The following is a 21,093-nucleotide window of genomic DNA, read 5'->3' as shown; positions in this document are numbered from 1 at the left end:
GGTGGGGTTGGGGGGGTGCAGGGAGTTCGCATCCCTCCTGGGTACGGGCCTGGAATGAGGGTTTTGGTGGGATTGTAAGAAGGGACTGCGTAACTGAACCTAGATCTCAGTTTTATCTAAAAGATACTAAACGATTACCTTGGGCCGGGGCGGGTAGCACGACCACCCCATCTCCCCCCACCCACCCTCCCTCCTCTCTACCATCGGCACCCCTCTGTTTTTCGGCCGCCAAAACGGAAAATCACCCCACCAACAATAGCTCAAGTATGCGATGCATGAATACGAGTCTTCCACATTCGCATTCCGTTGGTATACTGATCAAATATACCATGACACTCCTTTTACAGCTCGTAGTGATTCAATCACGCTGCAAGGGCTAGGGGTTCTGAATTTTCAGGTCAGTCGGGGGAGGGGGTTCTTCAGGGTAAAAGTGATAGGGATGCTCGTTGGGAAATTCGAAAAATACCCCTAAAAATACCGGCACACCAAAAACTGTAACCCTAAAAAATACCCCAGAAGTTTTAAAAAATACCAATTCTAAGAGAAAAGGCTATTTTTCCTCGGATACCCTTAAAAAATACCTGAAGCCCGATTTTGACCCCTAAAAAATACGACGAGCATCCCTATCAGGTCTACATGGAAAGAACGGCCTCCCCGGGTCAGTAGCCCGAACCAGCTTTGTGTCTTCAGGAGGGAACCATGATACCTCAAAGTTTGGTATTCCTGTGCATTCAAAACACAGGCGACCCACAATTCCAAAAAAAAAAAAAATCTCCATAAACCGAGTCTTTTTATTTGATTGAGACTTCTGCTTATTCGCCAAAATAGACATTTCAAAGAGAATGATTAACATATCGCTTGTCGGCACATTTCTTCTTTGCACTTTGTGAGAATTTCATGTGCGCGGTTGCAGAGCTGCGCTCCGTTCCACATTTCTGCGTTCTCTGCGCACAACAGCGCGGCAGGTCCGACCATCTGCGCTCTCTGATGAATTGTCAGTCTACAATTGGAGGAATTTTTAAAGTTATTCTGCCATCCAAACTTCAAGCGATCAACGCATTGTATCCAATCTCTTAGTTTCTCTGATCTTGCGGGATGGCGCAGTTCCTGCAGTGCGTTTTGTTGATTTTGCTTCTGTTTGTTTGTATGGAGAACGTTCAAGTGGATGGAACACTTTCGAAGAAAGCTAAACAGAAAAAGAATAAAAAACTTAAGGTAGGGTTTTGATTACTCGAAGAAACTTTCAATAAATTATATTCCTTGCTTCTGGAAACTCCCAAAGAAAATGATGGAAAATTTTTGCAAGTTTTACACTTTTTTCTTGCTAATCTCCTTTCTTTAATGATGTTCTACTCAAATTGTTTCTTTCTAAAGTTTTCTCTGAATTAAAATTGTTTGTTACATTAATTATTTGTATTTGGTTGCTACAGCTTTAGTACGTTTTGAATTCTTTCAAATCCGATGATTGATTTTATTAAGTACTTTACACCAAAAATATTGTTGCACAATTCGTGCAATTGAAGTTTGAGTCATTACCGGCTTTGCGGTAAAAATTTAAATTTTGTCAACAATGCTCACGAGATTGCCTTTCAGGATGTTAGGTTTCCTTGCAAATTGACTATTCGAAACGTAATATTTTATGAATATTATTTGAATTTCAAATAATTCCCTCTCCCAAAGCTCTTGTGTTGGATTCTTTGTCAAAGAATGACTTCTTAGGCGTTTTAAGAAGGCAATATACACTCCTTTGACATTGACTTGATTTGTTTGTATTCTTTTGAAAGGTTTTTTCTATAATTTCAAGCTTTCAGATTTTTAAAATACATTATTAAAACATATTTTTTAACCATATTCTACTCCAAACATGTACATTGAAAAGTCATAATTTGTTACCATAGTTACAAAGGAGATCCATTAATACACCTTTTTCAATGTTTAAATCAATATTACTTGGAAAATCCATGGTAAAACTCTATAAATGATTTATGATTGAAAGCATGATATGGGCTTTAATGTTTCTTAAAAAGAAAAAAATAGTGAATACAAAATTTCACAAGTACTAAACACCATTATCAATTTTCCTTTAGAATCAGCAAGCCGTTTCTAATGTGATCACAAGAGGCTTGGTTACAGAGACTCCCCGTATCCGGGATATTCTGAAGCACCACTCTAAATACTACAAAAATGTGTCTCTTCAGAACTTTGAGGGTGATGTCTTGGCCTATGTTACACCCGTAAGCATTTAACTTTTCTAAAGTATTATTCTACTTTTTGATGTTATTTTTTACGTCCCTATCTTGTTACATTTCCCTTAGCAATTGTTTGTTTTTATTTTTCTATCACCAATAGTGGAACTCCCATGGTTATGATGTTGCTAAGGCTTTTGGTGCCAAGTTTACTTATGTCTGCCCAGTCTGGCTACAGATAAAAAGAAGGTATAAATTTGCACTTGGTATGAATTTTCTACAGATCTTTGAAAATTTTCCTGGCCATGCGAAAGGAGATTGAATCGAGTGAATAATTCCAAGTCTTGGCAGGAAAATCTGAAACAACGTATTTTCCTTAAATCCGTCAAAATTCAGAGACGGCAATACCACAAAATATTGGCGAAGTGTTTTCTATTGCAATGCTACCCACAATGAAGCGAAGAATAATTTTAAGTCAAGAATTGTATGCGAAAAAAGAAAATATTGTTTTGTTGTAGGTTTCAAAAACAGCGCGCGCTCATAAGAATGTCGTCATTCTTGATTGTGGATGCAGCACGCGCACAATGCAAAAACAATTCAAAGACTAAAAAATATCTGCTAAATTATGCAGATTTGTTTGCTGAAGTTAAATAATCATTTGACTACCTGGTTGAGATATAAAGATGACGGTAAAAGTTGTAACCACACAACGTTCTTCAGCAATAACTAAGAAGACATGAAGACGGGAACCGGTTTAGCGCGCGCATATGTTTTCTCTTGTTATTTGGTTGACATCTCGATCTAAGTCACAAACGACTGGACCCGGGCCTTTCAGTTCACGGCTTTTTTACCGAAGGCTGACCAAAATACCTCAATATTACAGATTTGAGTTATTCACGCAAACGCGTGTTTTTAAGGGTCCATACGGCACACATACCATTTGGAAGATGAAAATATAAAGAATTGACAAAGTCTTTCAACTCTGAAAGGTTGTATGGACTTTAAAATCATAAACCGCCTGCAGAAAATCACAAATTTTTTGGTGTGTTTCCTCCATTTTGCCGTTCCTGATGACTTTATGATTACCCAAAGAGCATGCAGAGCTGGTATATCTGGTTAAAGGGGACAAATTCTCTGTCATCCTTGGCTTTAAGTTGCTAAGGTGCTTGGAGATTCTTTTGTAATCAAATAGAAGTAAACTGGTGCGATTACCAATCATGGGAATGATGTTTTGATGCTGACGAAAGATAATGATGACAATGATGATATTTGTTTTTTGCTCTTTCCTGTCATGATCACCATGTTTGATCAATTGTTATTATTGTTGCTTTAGAAAGTCTGGTTCAATATCGATAGAAGGAAGCCATGATATTGATAAAGGTACAGTTAATTCCAAATTATTGTCTACTTCTACAATACAAACACTTACATTCTGACCATAACTGCTTATTTCTTCAGGGTGGCTTGAAGATGTCAAAAAATCAAATGACAAGGCCAAAATTTGTGAGTACTAGTCTTAAACAATCAAACAGCAAAACACTGATTTGTTCCTTGGAAATGAAAATAATCACATTTTTTTTACAGTGCCTAGAGTTCTGTTTGATCAGTGGACATATAATGACTTCCATATTGTGCTCTCAAGTGAGCCTGCACTGACATCTTTAGTAGATGTTGTCACCTCTTTTTGTCAGGTAATGTAGGTGTCCACCTCTTATTGTCAGATAATGTTAGTGGTCACCTCTTATTGCCAGGTAATATCAGTGGTCATCTCTTATTGGCAGGTAATGTCAGTGGTCACCTCTTATTGCCAGGTAATGTAAGTGGTCACCTCTTATTGCCAGGTAATGTTAGTGGTCACCTCTTATTGCCAGGTAATGTTAGTGGCCACCTCTTATTGCCAGGTAATGTTGTGTGGTCACCTCTTATTGATAGGTAATATTAGGTGGTCACCTCTTATTTCCAGGTAATGTGAGTGGTCACCTCTTACTGCCAGGTAATGTTAGGTGGTCACATCTTATTGCCAGGTAATGTTAGTGGTCACCTGTTATTGCCAGGTAATGTAGGTGGTCACCTCTAATTGCCAGGTAATGTGAGTGGTCACCTCTTATTGCCAGGTAATGTAGATAGTCACCTCTTATTGCCAGGTAATGTAGGTGGTCACCTCTTATTGCCAGGTAATGCAGGTGGTCACCTCTTATTGCCAGGTAATGTAGGTGGTCACCTCTTATTGCCAGGTAATGTTAGTGGTCACCTCTTATTGCCAGGTAATGTTGTGTGGTCACTTCTTATTGATAGGTAATATTAGGTGGTCACCTCTTATTTCCAGGTAATGTGAGTGGCCACCTCTTATTGCCAGGTAATGTTAGGTGGTCACCTCTTATTGCCAGATAATGTTAGTGGTCACCTGTTATTTTCAGGTAATGTAGGTGGTCACCTCTAATTGCCAGGGAATGTGAGTGGTCACCTCTTATTGCCAGGTAATGTAGATAGTCACCTCTTATTGCCAGGTAATTTAGGTGGTCACCTCTTATTGCCAGGTAATGCAGGTGGTCACCTCTTATTGCCAGGTAATGTAGGTGGTCACCTTTTATTGCCAGGTAATGTAGGTGGTCACCTCTTATTTCCAGGTAATGTAGGTGGTCACCTCTTATTGCCAGGTAATATTAGTGGTCACCTCTTATTGCCAGGTAATGTTAGTGGTCACCTCTTATTGCCAGGTAATGTAGGTGGTCACCTCCTATTGCCAGGTAATGTAGGTGGTCACCTCCTATTTCCAGGTAATGTAGGTGGTCACCTCTTATTGCCAGTTTATGTGAGTGGTCACCTCTTATTGCCAGGTAATGTAGGTGGTCACCCCTTATTGCCAGGTTATGTAGGTGGTCACCCCTTATTGCCAGGTTATGTAGCTGGTCACCTCTTATTTCCAGGTAATGTAGGTGGTCACCTCTTATTGCCAGGTAATGTAGGTGGTCACCCCTTATTGCCAGGTAATGTTAGTGGTCACCTCTTATTACCAGATAATGTTAGTGGTCACCTCTTATTGCCAGGTAATGTAGGTGGTCACCTCCTATTGCCAGGTAATGTAGGTGGTCACCTTCTATTTCCAGGTAATGTAGGTGGTCACCTCTTATTGCCAGTTAATGTGAGTGGTCACCTCTTATTGCCAGGTAATGTAGGTGGTCACCCCTTATTGCCAGGTTATGTAGGTGGTCACCCCTTATTGCCAGGTTATGTAGCTGGTCACCTCTTATTTCCAGGTAATGTAGGTGGTCACCTCTTATTGCCAGGTAATGTAGGTGGTCACTTCTTATTGCCAGGTAATGTAGATGGTCACCTCTTAATGCCAGGTTATGTAGGTGGTCACCTTTTATTGCCAGGTTATGTAGGTGGTCACCTCTTATTGCCAGGTAATGTAGGTGGTCACCTCTTATTGCCAGGTTATGTAGGTGGTCACCTCTTATTGCCAGGTAATGTAGTTGGTCACCCCTTATTGCCAGGTTATGTAGGTGGTCACCTCTTATTGGCAGGTAATGTAGGTGGTCACCTTCTTTTTTAACTACAACTGTGTCCCCTACCCTCCTCAAACTATGGCTATACAAGTGTGGCACGCACCATGAGCACTAGCTTGAGTTGTGTTTGTTTTCCTTCTAGAATCATGGCTTTGATGGAGTTGTTTTAGAGGTGTGGAGTCAGTATTCTGGTGACACTAAAGAGTGAGTTACTGTTCTGTATTCATAACTGGCTACAAAATGCCCCCTCTGATTCTATTTATTTCGTAATTGATCATGGTTTTAGGGGTCTGTACTTGTTGGTGAGCAAGTTGGCCGACGCCCTTCACAAAGCGAAGATGAAGCTTATCTTGGTCATTCCACCGCCTATCCATGCAGGGTATGAGACGTACAAAGAATAACTAGAACATAGCTATCTTAATTGAGAATAAACTTTTGTATGTCAGGCTATGTTCGCCCTTCCCCCAACATATGAAATTCTTCCTGAGCTCTTTCCTTAAGGGATATCTAAACACTGAAGGTAGCCAAAATGCAATGATTGTATGAGAAAAAAAAACGGTTTTAACCTTCCTGAAAATGGTCACAGAGAGGCACCCTCCTCTGGAATTTCAAACATCAGTATGGATCTCCTTAAGAAATATCACACATGAGATGGAATATCCCTTACCTGTTAAGTCTTATTGGCAATGCCTTATTCTATATCAATACCTTATTGTATGAGTTTTATTGTCAATGTTATGTAATGTCAATGCCTTATGTCAATGCCTTAGTCAATGCCTTACCCTTCTCTAGCAATAAAAGAGGCACATTCGACAAAAACGACTTCGAGCTATTGTTCCCAGTCCTCGATGGCTTTAGTCTGATGACGTACGACTACTCTTCGCCTGGGAGGCCTGGGCCTAATGCACCCATAGCCTGGGTTAATGACTGTGTGCTGGCCCTAAGTCCAGAGGCTGGCAAACAGCGCTCCAAAATCATGATGGGATTGAACTTCTATGGGTTTGACTACTCTGTAACAGGCTCGGGAGGTGGGTGTGGTCACCAGTTACCTAACCCCTTAAGTACCCCCTTTACATTGATTTTTCATGATCGAGATAGAGATATAGGGCCTTGTTACAATTTCCACGTCTGTATACAACATATACAGCCTAGAGTACCCAAACCAGAAATTCGTTTTTTTTCTCTTTCTATCCGTTTTCTTTGAGGTAACATAACAAAATTTTACTGTATTGTCTGACATATCAAATGTCGTTGATTTATCAGAGTTTAGCTTCTATGTTCATGTGACAGGCCCGTACCCAAGGGGGGTGCAGGGGTTGCAAACTCACTTCCCCCCCCCCCCCCCCCTCCCACAATGGCCAAAGGTCCACTTTCGGTCCTGAATAGACATGCTTTTTGTAGACAAAACTATAAAGCATAAACTAGATCACTCTGGTATGTAGCCAAATCCGACAACATAAACGTCCGGTGGAGATGCTGCAAAGGCATAAAAAAATCCCTCTTTGTTCTTTCTGGGGTGGTCAGAATTTTATCTGAGAAATGACCCCTTTCCCCCCCCCCCCCCCCCCCGGAAAAATTAGGTCCATTTTATCGGATTCCGCACCCTCCCCCCCCCCCCCCCCTCAAATAAAATCCTGGGTACGGGCCTGATCTGCCTCTTAAACATCTTTTTTTTTTCTCTTTGCATGTGTGGATAGCCATCACATATGAAAGGTAAATTATTTATTCTTTTTACTATGTATTATTAAAACATCCATGATATACAAGCAATCATCACTTTTATATTGAGCCTCATTGTCACCAGTTTGCTTCCGTTCGATTACGTAACGTAACAGATAACTCAAAACATTTTTCAAAATTGTAAAGCATTGTGTCTATTGGAAGTTTCTTTGATGATGTGTCTTTAATGATTTGGAGCGGATAAATAGCCTGGATTCTCATAGATTCTTTTGTCTCTTGTCTCTTTCCGTCAGAGCTCCGCAAGTAAACTGGTGGCAATGTCGCTTTAAGTTTTAGTAAAATACATGACCTTTTTTAAAAGAAGATGTATCTGATGTTTCTTATATTTAATTATGGCATGGTTATTGTATGGTTAACAAAGCTGCCTCAAAACGCCTCACACATGTATGTCACTCTTTCTAGATACCTTGAGTTGCTTGAAAAGAATAAGGATGGAAAGTTGACCTGGGAAAAAACCTCCGCAGAACACCTCATGAAATTCTCGTGAGTATGGAGACATCACTCAAAGAGCTGAATGTCAACAAAATTTACTGTTTATTTTTACTGCCACAGACTTTGAGTAGGATCAATTTAAAAAATTAAGAGATTTTTTTAGATGTAACTCCTTGTTAACACTGCCTACCAAACTGGAAAGTGTCTAAATGCTTTTCCATAGCACTTTCGACTAATATCAGTGGCAGAAAAAGCTTTTGACTGAAGGGGGGTATTGACCCTATAATGCTGAGGAAAGTAAAAGAAATTGTTACATTAGGAGTTCTGACTCCCATAGAAACAAATTCGCATCTTAGAAGGCGACTTTATAAATTAACCCAAGAAGGAAATACTGGGACTCTAACTCCTTTATTCTCTGGGTGTTTAGTTATAAAAACACACTAACAGGGGGCAATAAGGGGAATGCACCCAAAAAGAAAAGAGATTCTAATTCATGAGGGACTTATGGGGTTGGGGGACATGTTCCACCAATAAGGTGCTTAGTTTTTGCACACGGATACGTGATGATTGACGTCTACCAGAGTCGATAATGAAATGTGTAGTTCCAGAAAATATCCATACCCCCTTCCCCCCTTTTGAGGGGATTGGAAATTTCGGCTGGGGGTGGGGGGTTCAAACGCCAAGGAATTTCCAACAGGATAATTTATTGTTTGTGTTCCTTTATTACAGATCCGCTGGAGGTGATCACATGGTGTGGTATCCAACTCTCAAGGTAACTTATTCATCATAATCATTATAAAGTACTAGAATTTTGTCAAATTCTAGATGTAGCGGAATACCTTATAAGATCCGATTTCAAGATTTACTCTAGATGTGGGGAAACCGTCTATATGAAGTACTCCTGCGCAGAGCTTTCTGTGTCGCTCGTTTTCTTTGCTCCAACATCAAAGGAAACGACCGACACTAAAAGCTCTGCGACGGAGTGTAGGACGCAAGTAGAGAAGGAGAAGGGACGAAAAATGTTTCCATTCCCTCTGTGCTTGCTCTTCCTTCCTGATACAACTTTTACAAGTGCGTAAGCATCCAATCTCTTCGCTCTCCTCTCGGTCTCTGGTTCCCATAACTAGTTCAACGCAGATAAGTGCGAGATCTTCACTATAATTCGCAAGCATGCTCCTGTTGTCTTCCAATAAAACTGAATACAAACTCCCTAAAACATGTAAAAAAGGTTAAGGATCTTGGTATAACTGTTACTAGTGACTTCAAGTGGGAATCCCACATTCGCAAAGTCACAGCAAAGGGTTTTAGAACACTAGGATTCCTATACGCCGCCATTGTTTAGATACATTTAGCGAGAACCACAAACGCACTCTCTACCTCATGTTTGTACGGCCACATGTAGGTTATGCTAGCGAAATTTGGGCACCTCAGGCTATAGAGAGCATTAAATTTACTGAAAGGGTACAAAGAAGCGCAACTAGATTTATTTTAAATACCAGTATACAGGACTCTATCCCATACAAGGAACGGCTAAGTAAACTGAACCTGCTACCACTATCCTACTGGCATGAGATGAAGGACATCTTCTTTTATTACAAATACCGCGAAGGTCTTTACAATTTTAACATAGAATCGTTTGTCAAATCTAACATAATCAACTAGACTAACCCGCCACAGCTCTGCACTCGACCTCTCTGTTCCTAAATGTCGCACTAAACGTTTTCAATCAAGCTACTTTAATCGTACCTTTAAACTGTAGAATAATCTATCTACGTCTACTTGCTCTGCTAGCTCACTTAAACAGTTTAAATCCTGTTTAACTCGCCACTACTTATTTGCGTTTACTAACAGCTACGACACCTGGAAATCTATTTGCCCCAAGTGCTCCTCTTTCCGCAACCTAACTGTTTCTTCTGCTCGTAACTGCTGCTACTAATGTTACTGTTACAAATCATATATTGTACATTGTATATTTTACCTATCAATATCCTTATTTTATATATTTGCTCACATCATAATTCAGTTAAATAGTTTTAGATTAAGATTAGTTATTAACTATACATATATTCTTAGCTTATTCTTAGTCGAAAGGGTGCACTTAATGTGGAGCCAAGCTCTCAATATTTAGTTAGTACGATTTAGTCTTTTTTAACGGTATAAGTTTGTAAATAAATAAATAAATAAGTACGTACGTAAGTAAGTAAGTAAGTAAGTAAGTAAGTAAGTAAGTAAGTAAGTAAATAAATAAATACAAAATAAATAAGCTAATGTAAAAAGGCCTATTGGTTCCGTGGGTGGTCGTTATATAGAGGTTCAAATCATACAAACTTATGTAGTTGCTATTTGTTTTCTTGCAGTCCATCCAAGCAAGGTTAGATCTGGCGAGGGACTTAGGGGTTAGTATAGCAATCTGGGAGATAGGCCAAGGGCTAGACTATTTCTATGACCTTTTATAAAGCAATTAGATGCACTAAAACAAGTATAAGTTAATATAATTCAAAAATATGTACTCTAAAGCATGAAATGCAAGATTTTATTCTAGTTCTTAGTTACCCACAAATAAACTCAAAAGATGGCCTTACGTATGTACTAACTCTTCTTATCCTGCTTGACAATAACTTGTCATTTCCGGGGCATGTTTTTCATCACTTTAAAATCTTTTCACAGTCCTTCCTAAGAAATCCATTGTTTTCTATCCCGAAAGAAAAGCCCATAGGAAAACTATTTGACAGAGCTTGTGGTGAGTTTGGTAGAAAAACTATGCATTTAATTGCTTCATTATGTAGTGTAATACAACCAATCACAGCCCTCGATGTCGAAAGAATGGTAAAACTGTGGTTGAAGTGGCTACAATATTGAATTTTCCGAATCCCGAATGACTCCGAAGTGAACGGGGTCTCAGTCCCCCTGGGCCACGTACGATAGAAAGGAAAAGTTGAAGTTATTTAAGCCTTTGGATTCAAATTCTCAAATGCATGCGTTGTTATGTCATCAGTGATTTAATAATTTGTAATAATTTGTGTCTCGGGGACTATCCACCGCTATTCACTTCGCCTTTGGCGAATAATTGTTAAATATCCCAAGTGCTTTAATTCAAGAGCTCGAAATCACCAAATAAATACACAAACCAGCCAAGTATTTTTCGATTTGTTTTATCGATTTGAGACGTGGAGGTTTCCGGAAACTGTAATTTTCTAATTCTGTTCTCGCACATTTGCTTTTCGCGACGCCTACGCTTTCCCGCCGCCAGAGTGTGCCCGCAGACTCGTACCCAGTCGTTATTTGCTGTTGCCGGCACATCCACAGAAACCCTGAAGCGGAGACGGAAAAAAAAAAAGCGAATTCCGACTGCATCCTGACCGTCATGCACCGTGCGCTTTTTCAACCTCCCTAAAATGTAACGCGCGTCGTCTGGGTACGAGACTGGTGCGCCCGCTCGTTTTCCCGCCTTTTTTATTCTCGTTATCGTTCTCAGCCGCCCCAGTGCGCTTGCACGTTTTCCCGCCTTTTTTAGCCTCGTTATCGTGCGTTAATGTTTATCGATTATTTGTGGCTCTTGCAACACACATGTTCATGAAAAATATTTTTATTTTATAAATTACAAATAAATCTTTATTTTATCGTCTTAAATAAAAAGGAAAGAAAATAAGCTTTAAAATCTACTTTTTACACGCTCTGTAAGCTTACCATCAGATGTATTATTAATAAAATAAGGTTATACTCTTAGAAAAATCAAAAAAAGCAAATCCAGGTTTTCGAAGTTTTCAAATTTATGCATCTTTTAACACTCACAAGGCGTTCAGATACAAGGATTTACCCATTTATTCATTACCCATGAACCACTGCGGGCTACGATAGATGTATTTTCGAGTGTAACCTTATTTAAAATAAGTGTACGTTCAATTTTTTATTTACCCATATTAGAAATGTCAGTCCCCCATAAAACGAGTAATATTTGTTATACAAATTCGCGATTGCTGCTATTTCCTTAAAACGCTTCATTTCTGAATTTACACGGATCCGAAAAATATGATTCTAAGCAATCTTAAAGAATTTCTGGTCGACTGCGATGTTTTCTATGAACCCTCCCTTTACGGCTTTGTGTAACGTCTCTCCATTTCCAAGAAGTTTGAACTTGGCTAGCACACGGGGTACTTTGCTCTTGGATTTCTCTTTACTAAAAGAGAGACAGAATGAAACAATGTCATCAGCACGAAATAAAGCAAATAACGTACATTTTAGTAACAAAGGATTGTTTGATACGCTTGAAAGTTAACACATGCAACAAGTGTGAAATCCCGACCCTCTGGTGCTAGATCGCTGGCATTAGTACGTAGACTAGTTAAGAAGACGATTCTATTGGTTGTGATTCAAGGCTAGAAATCACCAAATAAATACACGAACCAACCAAGTATTTTCGATTTGTTTTCTTAATTTGAGACGTGGAGGAAACACGGAAACAAATTTTTTTTTAACTTCGTTTTAGCAAATTTACTTCGCGCGGCGCTAATTTTCCAGCGCTTGTGAGTTCTTACCTGAACCTTATTTCGGAGACAACCGAGTCGCTTCCAACAACTTGTTCCACCTGTTTACGTAGAAGTGATATCATGTTTAGGTGACAAGGGTCTTTTTGCGCATCTTTTATCTATACTATCGAGCATTGTTCAATTTTCTCAAGGTTTTTTATTTCAATTGTAAAGATTTCTTGCATTATTTTGTGAGTCAACTGTATGCGTTGCTCTGTGCTACTTGCCTCCTTTTTCAGGTTCTGAGCCAGTATTTCATAAGCCATGGAGTCCTCTTCGCTGTACTCGTGATGGTAGTCTTGATTTAATATCAGGGACACTTTAACACCTTTACCTAAGATCATAGCACACAGTAAACCACTTTACATTAAAAAAAGCCAGTTAAAGCCGGATTGTCACCAGTTTACTTCCGGAGGTCTGACGAAAACCTCAACCGTCAAAAGACAAAAGAATCTATTAGAATCCGAGATATTAAACAGGCCCTCCGCTCTAAATTATCAGTCACATCCTCAAAGAAACTTCCAATATACACACTGCTTTCAATATTTTGAAATATTTTTCGCGTTTTCCGTTAAAAATCATCGGAAATTGTTAAGTAATAGACCGGAAGTAAACTGGTGACAATGCGGCTATAAGCTTGCATTAACGAAGGCATGTCACGCCGTCATTTGACGCTTCCACAAAAAGCCCGAGTCATACAAAGCATTCATTTCCACAGATAAGGGAAAATATTTAATACGATATATATTTGGGGATCCAGTTTACAGGCCTGCTCTTCTCTCCACGATCTTTTCCCATCTTTTTTTATCCATCATCCTTAAAGCCAAATAAGCTAGCATCTGTTCTCTCGACACCCTTCAACCTCCTACCCGTCACCTCGTTTTTTTTTCTTTTTTCGGCTTCCGGCAATTCCTCCCGAGCAGGCGCAACCTTCCGCTACACCCTCAATTACCTTTTCCACCCCTTTTTAAAACACATCTCTCAGCACGGGCTCATAATGGTCCGCCTATCGACCAGCGGTACCCTATCTTAGCATCCTTTCCCCTTTCCTACACCCCATCCTACCCTCTTCCCTACATCAAACACATCTCTACACCATCCCTACCCATTTTACATGTGTCACTTGGAATAGGGAGGTCAAGGCCTTCCTACTTGGTTCCAGTACATCCTCATCACGGGAAGTGGTCGCCGACCACTTCCCGTCTTTGCCCCACCCGCCCATCTTTGCCCCTTCTTACCTATGTCTCTTAAAACAGCTCCTCGTGGATCTCCTCTTTCTCATCCCTTTCACTAAGCGCCGTCCCGAGCCCCACCTTTCCTCTTTTATTATTTTACTCGGAAGAGGTTCTTCGTGGTCTTCCTATTCGGCTTCTAGTACCTCTCTACCACAAACTTTTCACAGCTTTATTTTTTATTCCCACCCCCCCCCCCCCCCCCAGCCCCAACCGCTCATCCACCCTCTCCGCTACCTACCTAAATCACTCGGAGCAGGCTCCACGTGGTCTTCTTCCTCAGATTCTGGAACCTCCTCCCGAGCTGCCCCGCCCTCCTCCCTCAGCCTGCTGGCCTTGACGGCAGCACCCATGATCATCTCTTCCATCTCGCTTATCCGATCACGTGCTAGGGGAGACGATAAGTCCTTCTGTTTGTTCTCTGAAGTATGTACCTTCGCATGCTCTAGCCTGCCAGCCGTTCTCCCCTTCTTATTCTCGTATTTGACTCCGGGCTCATCCTTCGCTTTTTCTGGGACCACTTTAATCTCTGGTTCACCTTTATTTTTCACATTGTTTGCAATAGGCTTGTCCTGTTTAACTGGTTTCTTAGAAACGACTACTTTATAGGTTTTCTTGCTTTCGTACTTCACTCCTTGTTCGTCTTTTGCCTTCTGTGGTCGTACCTTTATTGCTGGCTTAGTTTTAACCGATCCCTGTTTAGTCTTTTTAGATGGTTTGTCCATTTTTGCTTGCTTCTTGGACGCCTTAGCTGCCTTACCGGTTTTCTTGTGTACTTTTTTCACCCCGGTCTCGTTTTTCTCCTCTTGTGGAGACGCCTTTACCTTCATTGTTGGCTTTAGCAGTATTCCTTCCTCGTATACGGCATCTTCAATCTCATGCTCTCCCTTTAATGAATACACATTCCCTTCACTGATCTCGCCGGAACCGGAAGAAGACGATGCCTGCTTGTCATCAGCACCGGAAGTAGACACAATCTTTGCTGTTTTCTTCTGAGACAACTTGTCCTCAATTTTGTGATCTATCTTAGCAAGAGGCTTTGATTTTGTTTCTTTAGTATCCTCTACAGTTTCCGAAGCTGCCGCGTTTGTTGAGACAGTTGATACCACAGGCTGTTTTTCCGATCGATCTTTGTCTACCTCACCGGAACCGGAAGGTGCTTGTTCACTATGTATACTATACGTCGTAGCCTCATCCTCGAACTCGTCGTCCCCATCTATCCCCGCCCCTTCCGTCTCGACCTTTTTACCAGATTTATTCCAGGTCTTGTAACTTAACTTGGCTGTGCTGTGTTTTAGCTTCGTGATTCCAAACCCTGGAGTTGGCGAATGAACCTTGATTTTCACGACGTTTTCTAAAGGAGCAGAGGTTTTAACATCATTGTTTCCTGTGTTTTCCGTGGCGTCACTTCCGGATCCGGAACTACCAGAGGCATAGTTAGAGGATGATTTTGTTGCAGCAACTTCAACTGGGTTAGTGGGGGCTGTCTGTGCTGTTTTCTCGTTAACGTCATTTCCGGTGCTTTCTTTACCGGAACCGGAAGCTGCAACGACAGTTTCTACCTTGGATGTCGGCCTTGCAATACTAGAGCGCGACATTATAGGTAATCCACCCTCCCCTCCCTCAGAGCGGCCTGTGTCGTCATTACCGGAAGAGCAGCCAAACCCAGACGAGCAACCGGAAGTGATATCCTCTCCTATATTCGTTTCGAAAATTTTTGATCCGGAAGTGACGTCACCAGCAATGTCTTTCATCTCATCATGAGCTGCGTGACCTGAACCGGAAGTAACGCTATTAGGTTTGGCATCTCCATCAGTAGAGTCGTCGTCCTCAAGGCTTGACACCTCTTCCGGCGAAATTGCTCCTGTCTGCGCCTGTGTTTTTTGGGAAGGACTACTGATTTCTGATCGCGGATTCACTTCGTCATCGTAGTCTTCGTGTAGGACTATATCTCGAGCGCCAGCCGATTGGCTGGATCCGGACGCGGAAGTGTCGTCACCATCTTGCGGTACTGCGGGAGACTGGGTGTGATCTGTAAGAGCCTCGACATTAAGTTGAGGCTTTTCTTTCCTTCCCGCCACAGGCTGACTGGAAGCTGCTCCGGTCATAATGTCCTCGTTGGCAGACCCCCCGGCGTCATCTGGCGAAAGGAAAACGTGCGGTGGAACCTCTATGACACGAACCTTAATTAAGTGGACACTTTCACAACATACAGTGGAACCTTCCATAAAACAGACCTTAATAAGGTGAACACTTTTAGACAACGGACACTTTTTCTTGTCCCGATATCAAAATCTTAAGTCAATGCCTACAAATAATACCTTCACATTAAATCTTTTTATCAATTTTTCGGTACTGAGGATGTCCGTTGTACAGAGGTTACACTGTACCAATGACTATACGTCTGTTTAATGGAAGTCTGTTGTATAGAGGTTCACTGCACTCCCCAAATTGTAAATCATGTCCAACAACAACGGACGAGTATCAAAGATATACCGTGTCGAATGGAAAAATAAGTAATCATAAAACGAGGGCACAACGGAAGCGAAGCGTGCGAAAAAAATAGGGGGAGGGGGTATAATGAAAAGAGCCCCTCGTTTCAGCGGTCCTACGCTTTACACTCTTGTTCCCCACAATATGATGATTATCTTGCCACTTTGCCATACCTGATTTTGCCTTTTCTTGCTCAGTAGCCTCTTCTCCGGATTGAGACCCGTTATCGTTCCTTTCATTCTCTTCGTTATCATTGGTGGATTCCCCTTGTACCTGTGATTGGCTATTTTGCTTTTCACCTGAGGTGCTCTGTTCTGATTGGCTGGATAACACTGGAGCCCCCTCCTGATTGGTTGTTTTGTCGTCTTCTCCAAGCGCAGAAGTTGTTAAACTTTCGTCTTTTCGTGGTTTTGGTTCTTCGATAACTAAAACATTGCGTATCAATTGGAAATGTTATCGATTACGTTCCGGCGTCGATTGATAAGGGGTTTCAGAGTTAATCCGTTGGATAATGATTGGCAATATTAAAATAACGTTGGGAGTATGATATATGTAAGCAGAAACAAAAACACAATTATTTTGACTTTACAAGTGTGTAAGTCTTATCTTGCGTGGGATTGCGGAATGCAATTATCTCTTGCATTCCTCAGCACAAACTAAGTGATTCGTTTGAACATCGCGATACCATCCAAGCAGGGGGCGAAGGGGTTTCGCCACGTGATTCAGGGAAATTCTGACCGTAATTTGTGAAGTCTTGATTTCAAACTGTAAATCTGGCGCGGCCATGTAGAAAATTATTTACGTGATTCTTCAAAACTTTTGTTGTTGTTGAAAAGTTATACTTACCATCACAAGTGTCACACGTGTAGGCGCACATCAGCTTCATAAATGACTTGTAAAACGGCTTATCACAATACCCCGACGCACCCCACCCTGGACAGGTTCGGTATTGGTCCCTACAAGACCCCTCTGAAAAGGAAAAACGCCGTCACATCTTTTTTAATATCGCAACAATTATTTTATTTCCTATCGTATTTAACGCATAGTCCATAGTTTAGTATTATGGAATCTGAAATAAGTTTTTTAATTTCCAAAAAAAACATTTCTTCTGTCACATGACCAACGTTCGTTTTCAACTCATTGTATTATTTTCTATAAAATGCAATAAATAGCTGTCCTAGTCAAAGCTATGGATTGAAGTAGAAGAATCCAATAATTCACTTATGAATCGCCCGCTTCATAAAAAGAAAATATTTAGATAGTTTTTGAGTACAACCCTGTAATGAGGGCAGTATTGTGAAAAATGCATCCTGGTTAAAAGCGTTTCACTGTGTCTACTTCACTCCAAATTATGGCACTTTATCACAGCAAATGTTTCATTGGATAGGGAATACGAACACACAAGCTTGTAATGCACTAGTACACCGAACTTACCTACAGTCGACGTCACAGCCGCGGTACAGGCAAGGTACAAGAGGACAGCGGTTGCACGCTGCATGACTCTACTAGAAAACCAAAAAGTTTGGAGAAAGATTGTTATTAATCGACTCATTGCTGCAGGAATCTTCCACGAGAGGGACAATCAATGTTGAAATCGTTTTCTAAATGTTGAAAATGAAATGACTTTCTAAAGAGAGAATCACAATGACATCATTTAACATTAGTTTTTTCACTTTTCTAAATATTGAAGGCCATTGAATAGGCTCTTACCGAAAGTGCTCGTTAAAAAAGCATTAAATGCTAAAAGCAGTGCTTGTTTTTTGCCAAAAAAGTGCTAAAATAATGCTATTTTTTTTTTAAATGCTTGTGGATTAAAAGAAATGCTCATTTTTTCAGACTTTTTTTTAATCATATAGAACATTACATTTTCAGATTTTCGCTCACATGTTTTAACATCAAAATTTAACGATCAATGTTTTTTCCATTTAGGTCCAACACACGCTTGTCATTGGGTCATCATTACCCATTTTAGAAGTTAGTCATCGCTTGTTGTACTGGGTCATCACACTTGCTTGCAGATAGTCAACTAAGGCATGCTCCTGTTGGTCGTTGAATGCGGAATTGAGAACAGAGAATACCCTTTCTGCTGCAGCCGAGGATGGCTGCACCAACAGCACTTTCTTCACTGCAGAAGCCCAGTGAGGGAGCTGTTCCTTGTGGTCGTGCCACCATTTTACCTTTCGCTCTTCCGTGTTGATTACCACATCTGCAGTGGCAGCTAAGTAAGAAGGTAGTTCAGCTTTTAGGCCGTTTATAATGCAATCATCTTTGAGAAAAGGGAAGATTCGCAAGGCCTCTACTGAGTGCTGAGTTGGCTTCAGCCACTGGACGCTGACCGGACACATATACCTCGCAGCCTTGAACGTGTTGTATAGTTGGACATTGAACTTTCTCAGAAACCAATCTATGGCTGGTTGAACACATGCCTTTGCCTGCTGTACGAGGGCTTCTACGTTTTGGGCAGGATTTTCTTCAGCGATTGCTGCTGCGACTGCACGCACGTTTGGAAAGTGAGGGGCTTGGCAGGCTTGGGCAACAGCATGGAGTTTCTCATAACACTAGAACACGAGAGGGGCATCAGCTTCCAAGAAATAGGTCGCTTCTACAAAGTGCTCCCCAACATCGATGGTGATGGCGAGCTCGAGCTTCAGGTTGATCACTCGCTCAGGATCGGAAAGTATTGCCTGGAGTTGAGGGAGTAACTGTGGACCAATATTAGCGGCTTCTGCTTCTATCAAGAATCCCTCAATATCTCCAAACTGCAATAATATTTGTTTGTAGACTTCCCTCTTTGACCACCATCTGGTCTCACTGTATGATCTCGGTTTTTGCCCAGTCAGATCTATCCACAACAGCTTTGCCTTGTAACTATGGCGGAACAGGCGAAGCCACACGCTACCGAACTCTAGAAGAGTTGGAATGACAAGATGATTCCCAACATTGTCAAGCGTGTGTGAGAAACACACAACGTTGAGCAGCTTAGGAAAGATAAATGCAATCCTATCCAACGCTGCCTGGTTCACACTTGCCCCATCTCTCATGGCTGCGAGTAACGAATTGGCCTTGACACCATAATCAACTGATAGGCACTGATTAAGAACTTGTGCAAGATCATCCGCATTCACTGACTTGGAACATATATCAATTTTGACGAGACGTTGAATAATCGACCAATTCTCGTCAAGGAAACGCAGGATGACAGCAATTGCTTCTCCTTGTCGTTTACTTCCGTCAAAGATCATCGAAACATCTCTTGTCATGGCAGTCTGGCCAGGCAAAGTCAGTTCATTTTTTATCCTTTCGACTTCCTGCTTGAGAACAATTGAAATGTACTGACCAAGATGAGCACTTGCTGTGAGACGTTGGCCATCCTTTTCTAAGAGGGAGCGTAGCTTATCGATTTTCCCAAGTGGGATGCCAGCCTTTAGAAACTCCTCGCCCACTTCGAGTCGGTAGGCCCGTTCAGACATTGGTAGAGTGCTGTCTTTCTGCGTCATGTCCGCCGCTCTAAAAGCCTCCGTAATAGTCTGATCCTTCAACTTAGACTTCTTCAGTTTCTCTTACCATTTCCATGTTTCTTTGAAGCCAAGTGTGTAGTTAGAATACTATTCTTCGAAGACACTATTTCGCGGCATGCCAGACAAAACAACTTCCCGTCTTTGATTGTTAGCTCCTCTCCTGGATATTGCTGAATCCGATCATGTATGCTTATGTTCTTTACATCACAGTTCCCCCTAGTTTTGTTTTTTCCACTGATTGATGGCAGAGTACGCTCTCGAGCTATCTCTGCCTTGCTTGGCTGACTTCCAGTATAGTGAATGACGCCATCTTGGAACGAGTCACGAGGAGGACTGACGAGAAGGACCGGGTTCTAGAAGGCAACCGCTGACCTATCAAACATATTCCCCAGCCTCCTCGACTCCTTTGACGAAAACGAATGCAAATTGCGGCTTTGGACGACATATGTGAAGTCAGAGAGTGCCGATTAACGCGAAATTATATAAATAATCAGTCGATAATAAGAAAAAATGCTAGCAGTGCTTTTTGGGAAAAAATGTAAAAAAAAGTGCTCGCGAAGCCAAATAATGCCAAAAAAAGTGCTAGCACTTTAGGTAAGAGCCTACCATTGAATACATGTGAAAGAATTCTCTACCAGAAAAGGAAATGCAATAGAAAGCAGCTACAATCCTATAAAGCAATAACATTATTTCCCAACTAATAAAATCATACTGCGTACAGATTTTTGAGTAGATTTGAAAAATTACATTTTAAAGTCTTTACTGAAAGGGTGAAACTATAAAATTTCTGACTAGTGAAATGTTTGACGGGTCGATTTGTCGACTGAACGACACTATTACAAATAACGAAATTGTTCCATTTGAAAATAGCATACCAAAGCATTTTCCATCACCTTTTCGATCAGATACTTTGATCTGATTTATGCCTGGCCAAACGCTATGAACCTTGCGACGCGGATAAATCTTTCTTGCTTCGCCGTGAACCCGTGAGTTGCGTAGCGAGAACAAAGGTCTGTGTCCACCCGCAAAACAGGTTCCCTCTGTTTAGAACACGGCTTTGTCTACGCGGAACGTTTCGTTGGTTATTTTCTTTCAAAATCACAAAAGCAAACGGGTGGATGGAAGGTTGGGAAGATTTTCGAGTCAAATGTCCAAAAGTTTGCAGTTCTAATAAAACAAAACACAGAAACAACACGAAACACCAAAACAAAACAACACAAAAGAGTTTCTTTTTCTTTTTCATACTATCTAATGATAAAAAAATAACCAGGCAACCAAACTTGAAGGATGAAATGTTTGGTGGAGCAGTTTGAATGTAGAAAGCCAATTTTCCTTTTACAAAAAAGTGTGAAATTGTTATTATTAGATCTATTTTATAATGATGGTTCACACTCAGAAACAGCGCAAAATATTTTTTGGGTTTAAATCCTTTTTGGAAAGGTTGATTAACATCTCTC

The 21,093-nt window shown here is 40.9% G+C and overlaps 2 protein-coding genes across 3 annotated transcripts; one reads left to right on the top strand and one right to left on the bottom strand.

The window, feature by feature from the left end:
• The first annotated feature begins 882 nt into the window (after positions 1-882).
• On the top strand, positions 883-11,005 carry LOC5505276 (chitinase domain-containing protein 1). The gene is made up of 13 exons (XM_048734360.1): positions 883-1,215; positions 2,088-2,234; positions 2,350-2,435; positions 3,520-3,566; positions 3,645-3,689; positions 3,771-3,877; positions 5,838-5,899; positions 5,982-6,074; positions 6,488-6,723; positions 7,393-7,408; positions 7,838-7,918; positions 8,597-8,639; positions 10,225-11,005. The coding sequence occupies exons 1-13, from the start codon at positions 1,096-1,098 to the stop codon at positions 10,321-10,323; spliced, it is 1,182 nt and encodes a 393-aa protein (XP_048590317.1). The 5' UTR covers positions 883-1,095; the 3' UTR covers positions 10,324-11,005.
• A 432-nt stretch (positions 11,006-11,437) lies between these two features.
• Positions 11,438-20,670, bottom strand: LOC116613064. Of its 2 annotated transcripts, none has more exons than XM_032373669.2 (8): positions 20,530-20,670; positions 17,553-17,623; positions 16,965-17,087; positions 16,292-16,543; positions 13,867-15,765; positions 12,621-12,727; positions 12,403-12,452; positions 11,438-12,044 (listed from the first exon to the last, which is right to left on the bottom strand). In XM_032373669.2, exons 2-8 carry the CDS (start codon positions 17,614-17,616, stop codon positions 11,903-11,905), a joined length of 2,637 nt encoding a protein of 878 aa, XP_032229560.1. In that variant the 5' UTR covers positions 17,617-17,623; positions 20,530-20,670; the 3' UTR covers positions 11,438-11,902. The 2 variants fall into 2 exon arrangements, with proteins under 2 accessions (XP_032229560.1, XP_048590316.1); XM_048734359.1 differs by having other exon boundaries at positions 17,553-17,620; positions 20,530-20,652.
• Between the last annotated feature and the right edge of the window lie 423 nt (positions 20,671-21,093).

This window comes from Nematostella vectensis, chromosome 11, assembly GCF_932526225.1.
Source record: "Nematostella vectensis chromosome 11, jaNemVect1.1, whole genome shotgun sequence".
Classification (NCBI taxonomy): Eukaryota; Metazoa; Cnidaria; class Anthozoa; order Actiniaria; family Edwardsiidae; genus Nematostella; species Nematostella vectensis.
Note: the sequence above shows the minus strand (reverse complement) of the source record. Positions and strands in the feature narration are given on the sequence as shown.

Excerpts from the sequence above, each read along its gene's own strand:
- LOC116613064 (XM_032373669.2), bottom strand. The coding sequence starts at position 17,616 with ATGCAGCGTGCAACCGCTGTCCTCTTGTACCTTGCCTGTACCGCGGCT. Across the intron at positions 12,728-13,866 it reads GCCTGCTCCGAGTGATTTAG|GTAAAGGTGTTAAAGTGTCC; the intron begins GTAGGTAGCGGA and ends CTATGATCTTAG. Across the intron at positions 12,453-12,620 it reads CTCAGAACCTGAAAAAGGAG|GTGGAACAAGTTGTTGGAAG; the intron begins GCAAGTAGCACA and ends CTACGTAAACAG.
- LOC5505276 (XM_048734360.1), top strand. The coding sequence starts at position 1,096 with ATGGCGCAGTTCCTGCAGTGCGTTTTGTTGATTTTGCTTCTGTTTGTT. Across the intron at positions 2,235-2,349 it reads TCTTGGCCTATGTTACACCC|TGGAACTCCCATGGTTATGA; the intron begins GTAAGCATTTAA and ends TATCACCAATAG. Across the intron at positions 2,436-3,519 it reads TGGCTACAGATAAAAAGAAG|AAAGTCTGGTTCAATATCGA; the intron begins GTATAAATTTGC and ends TTGTTGCTTTAG.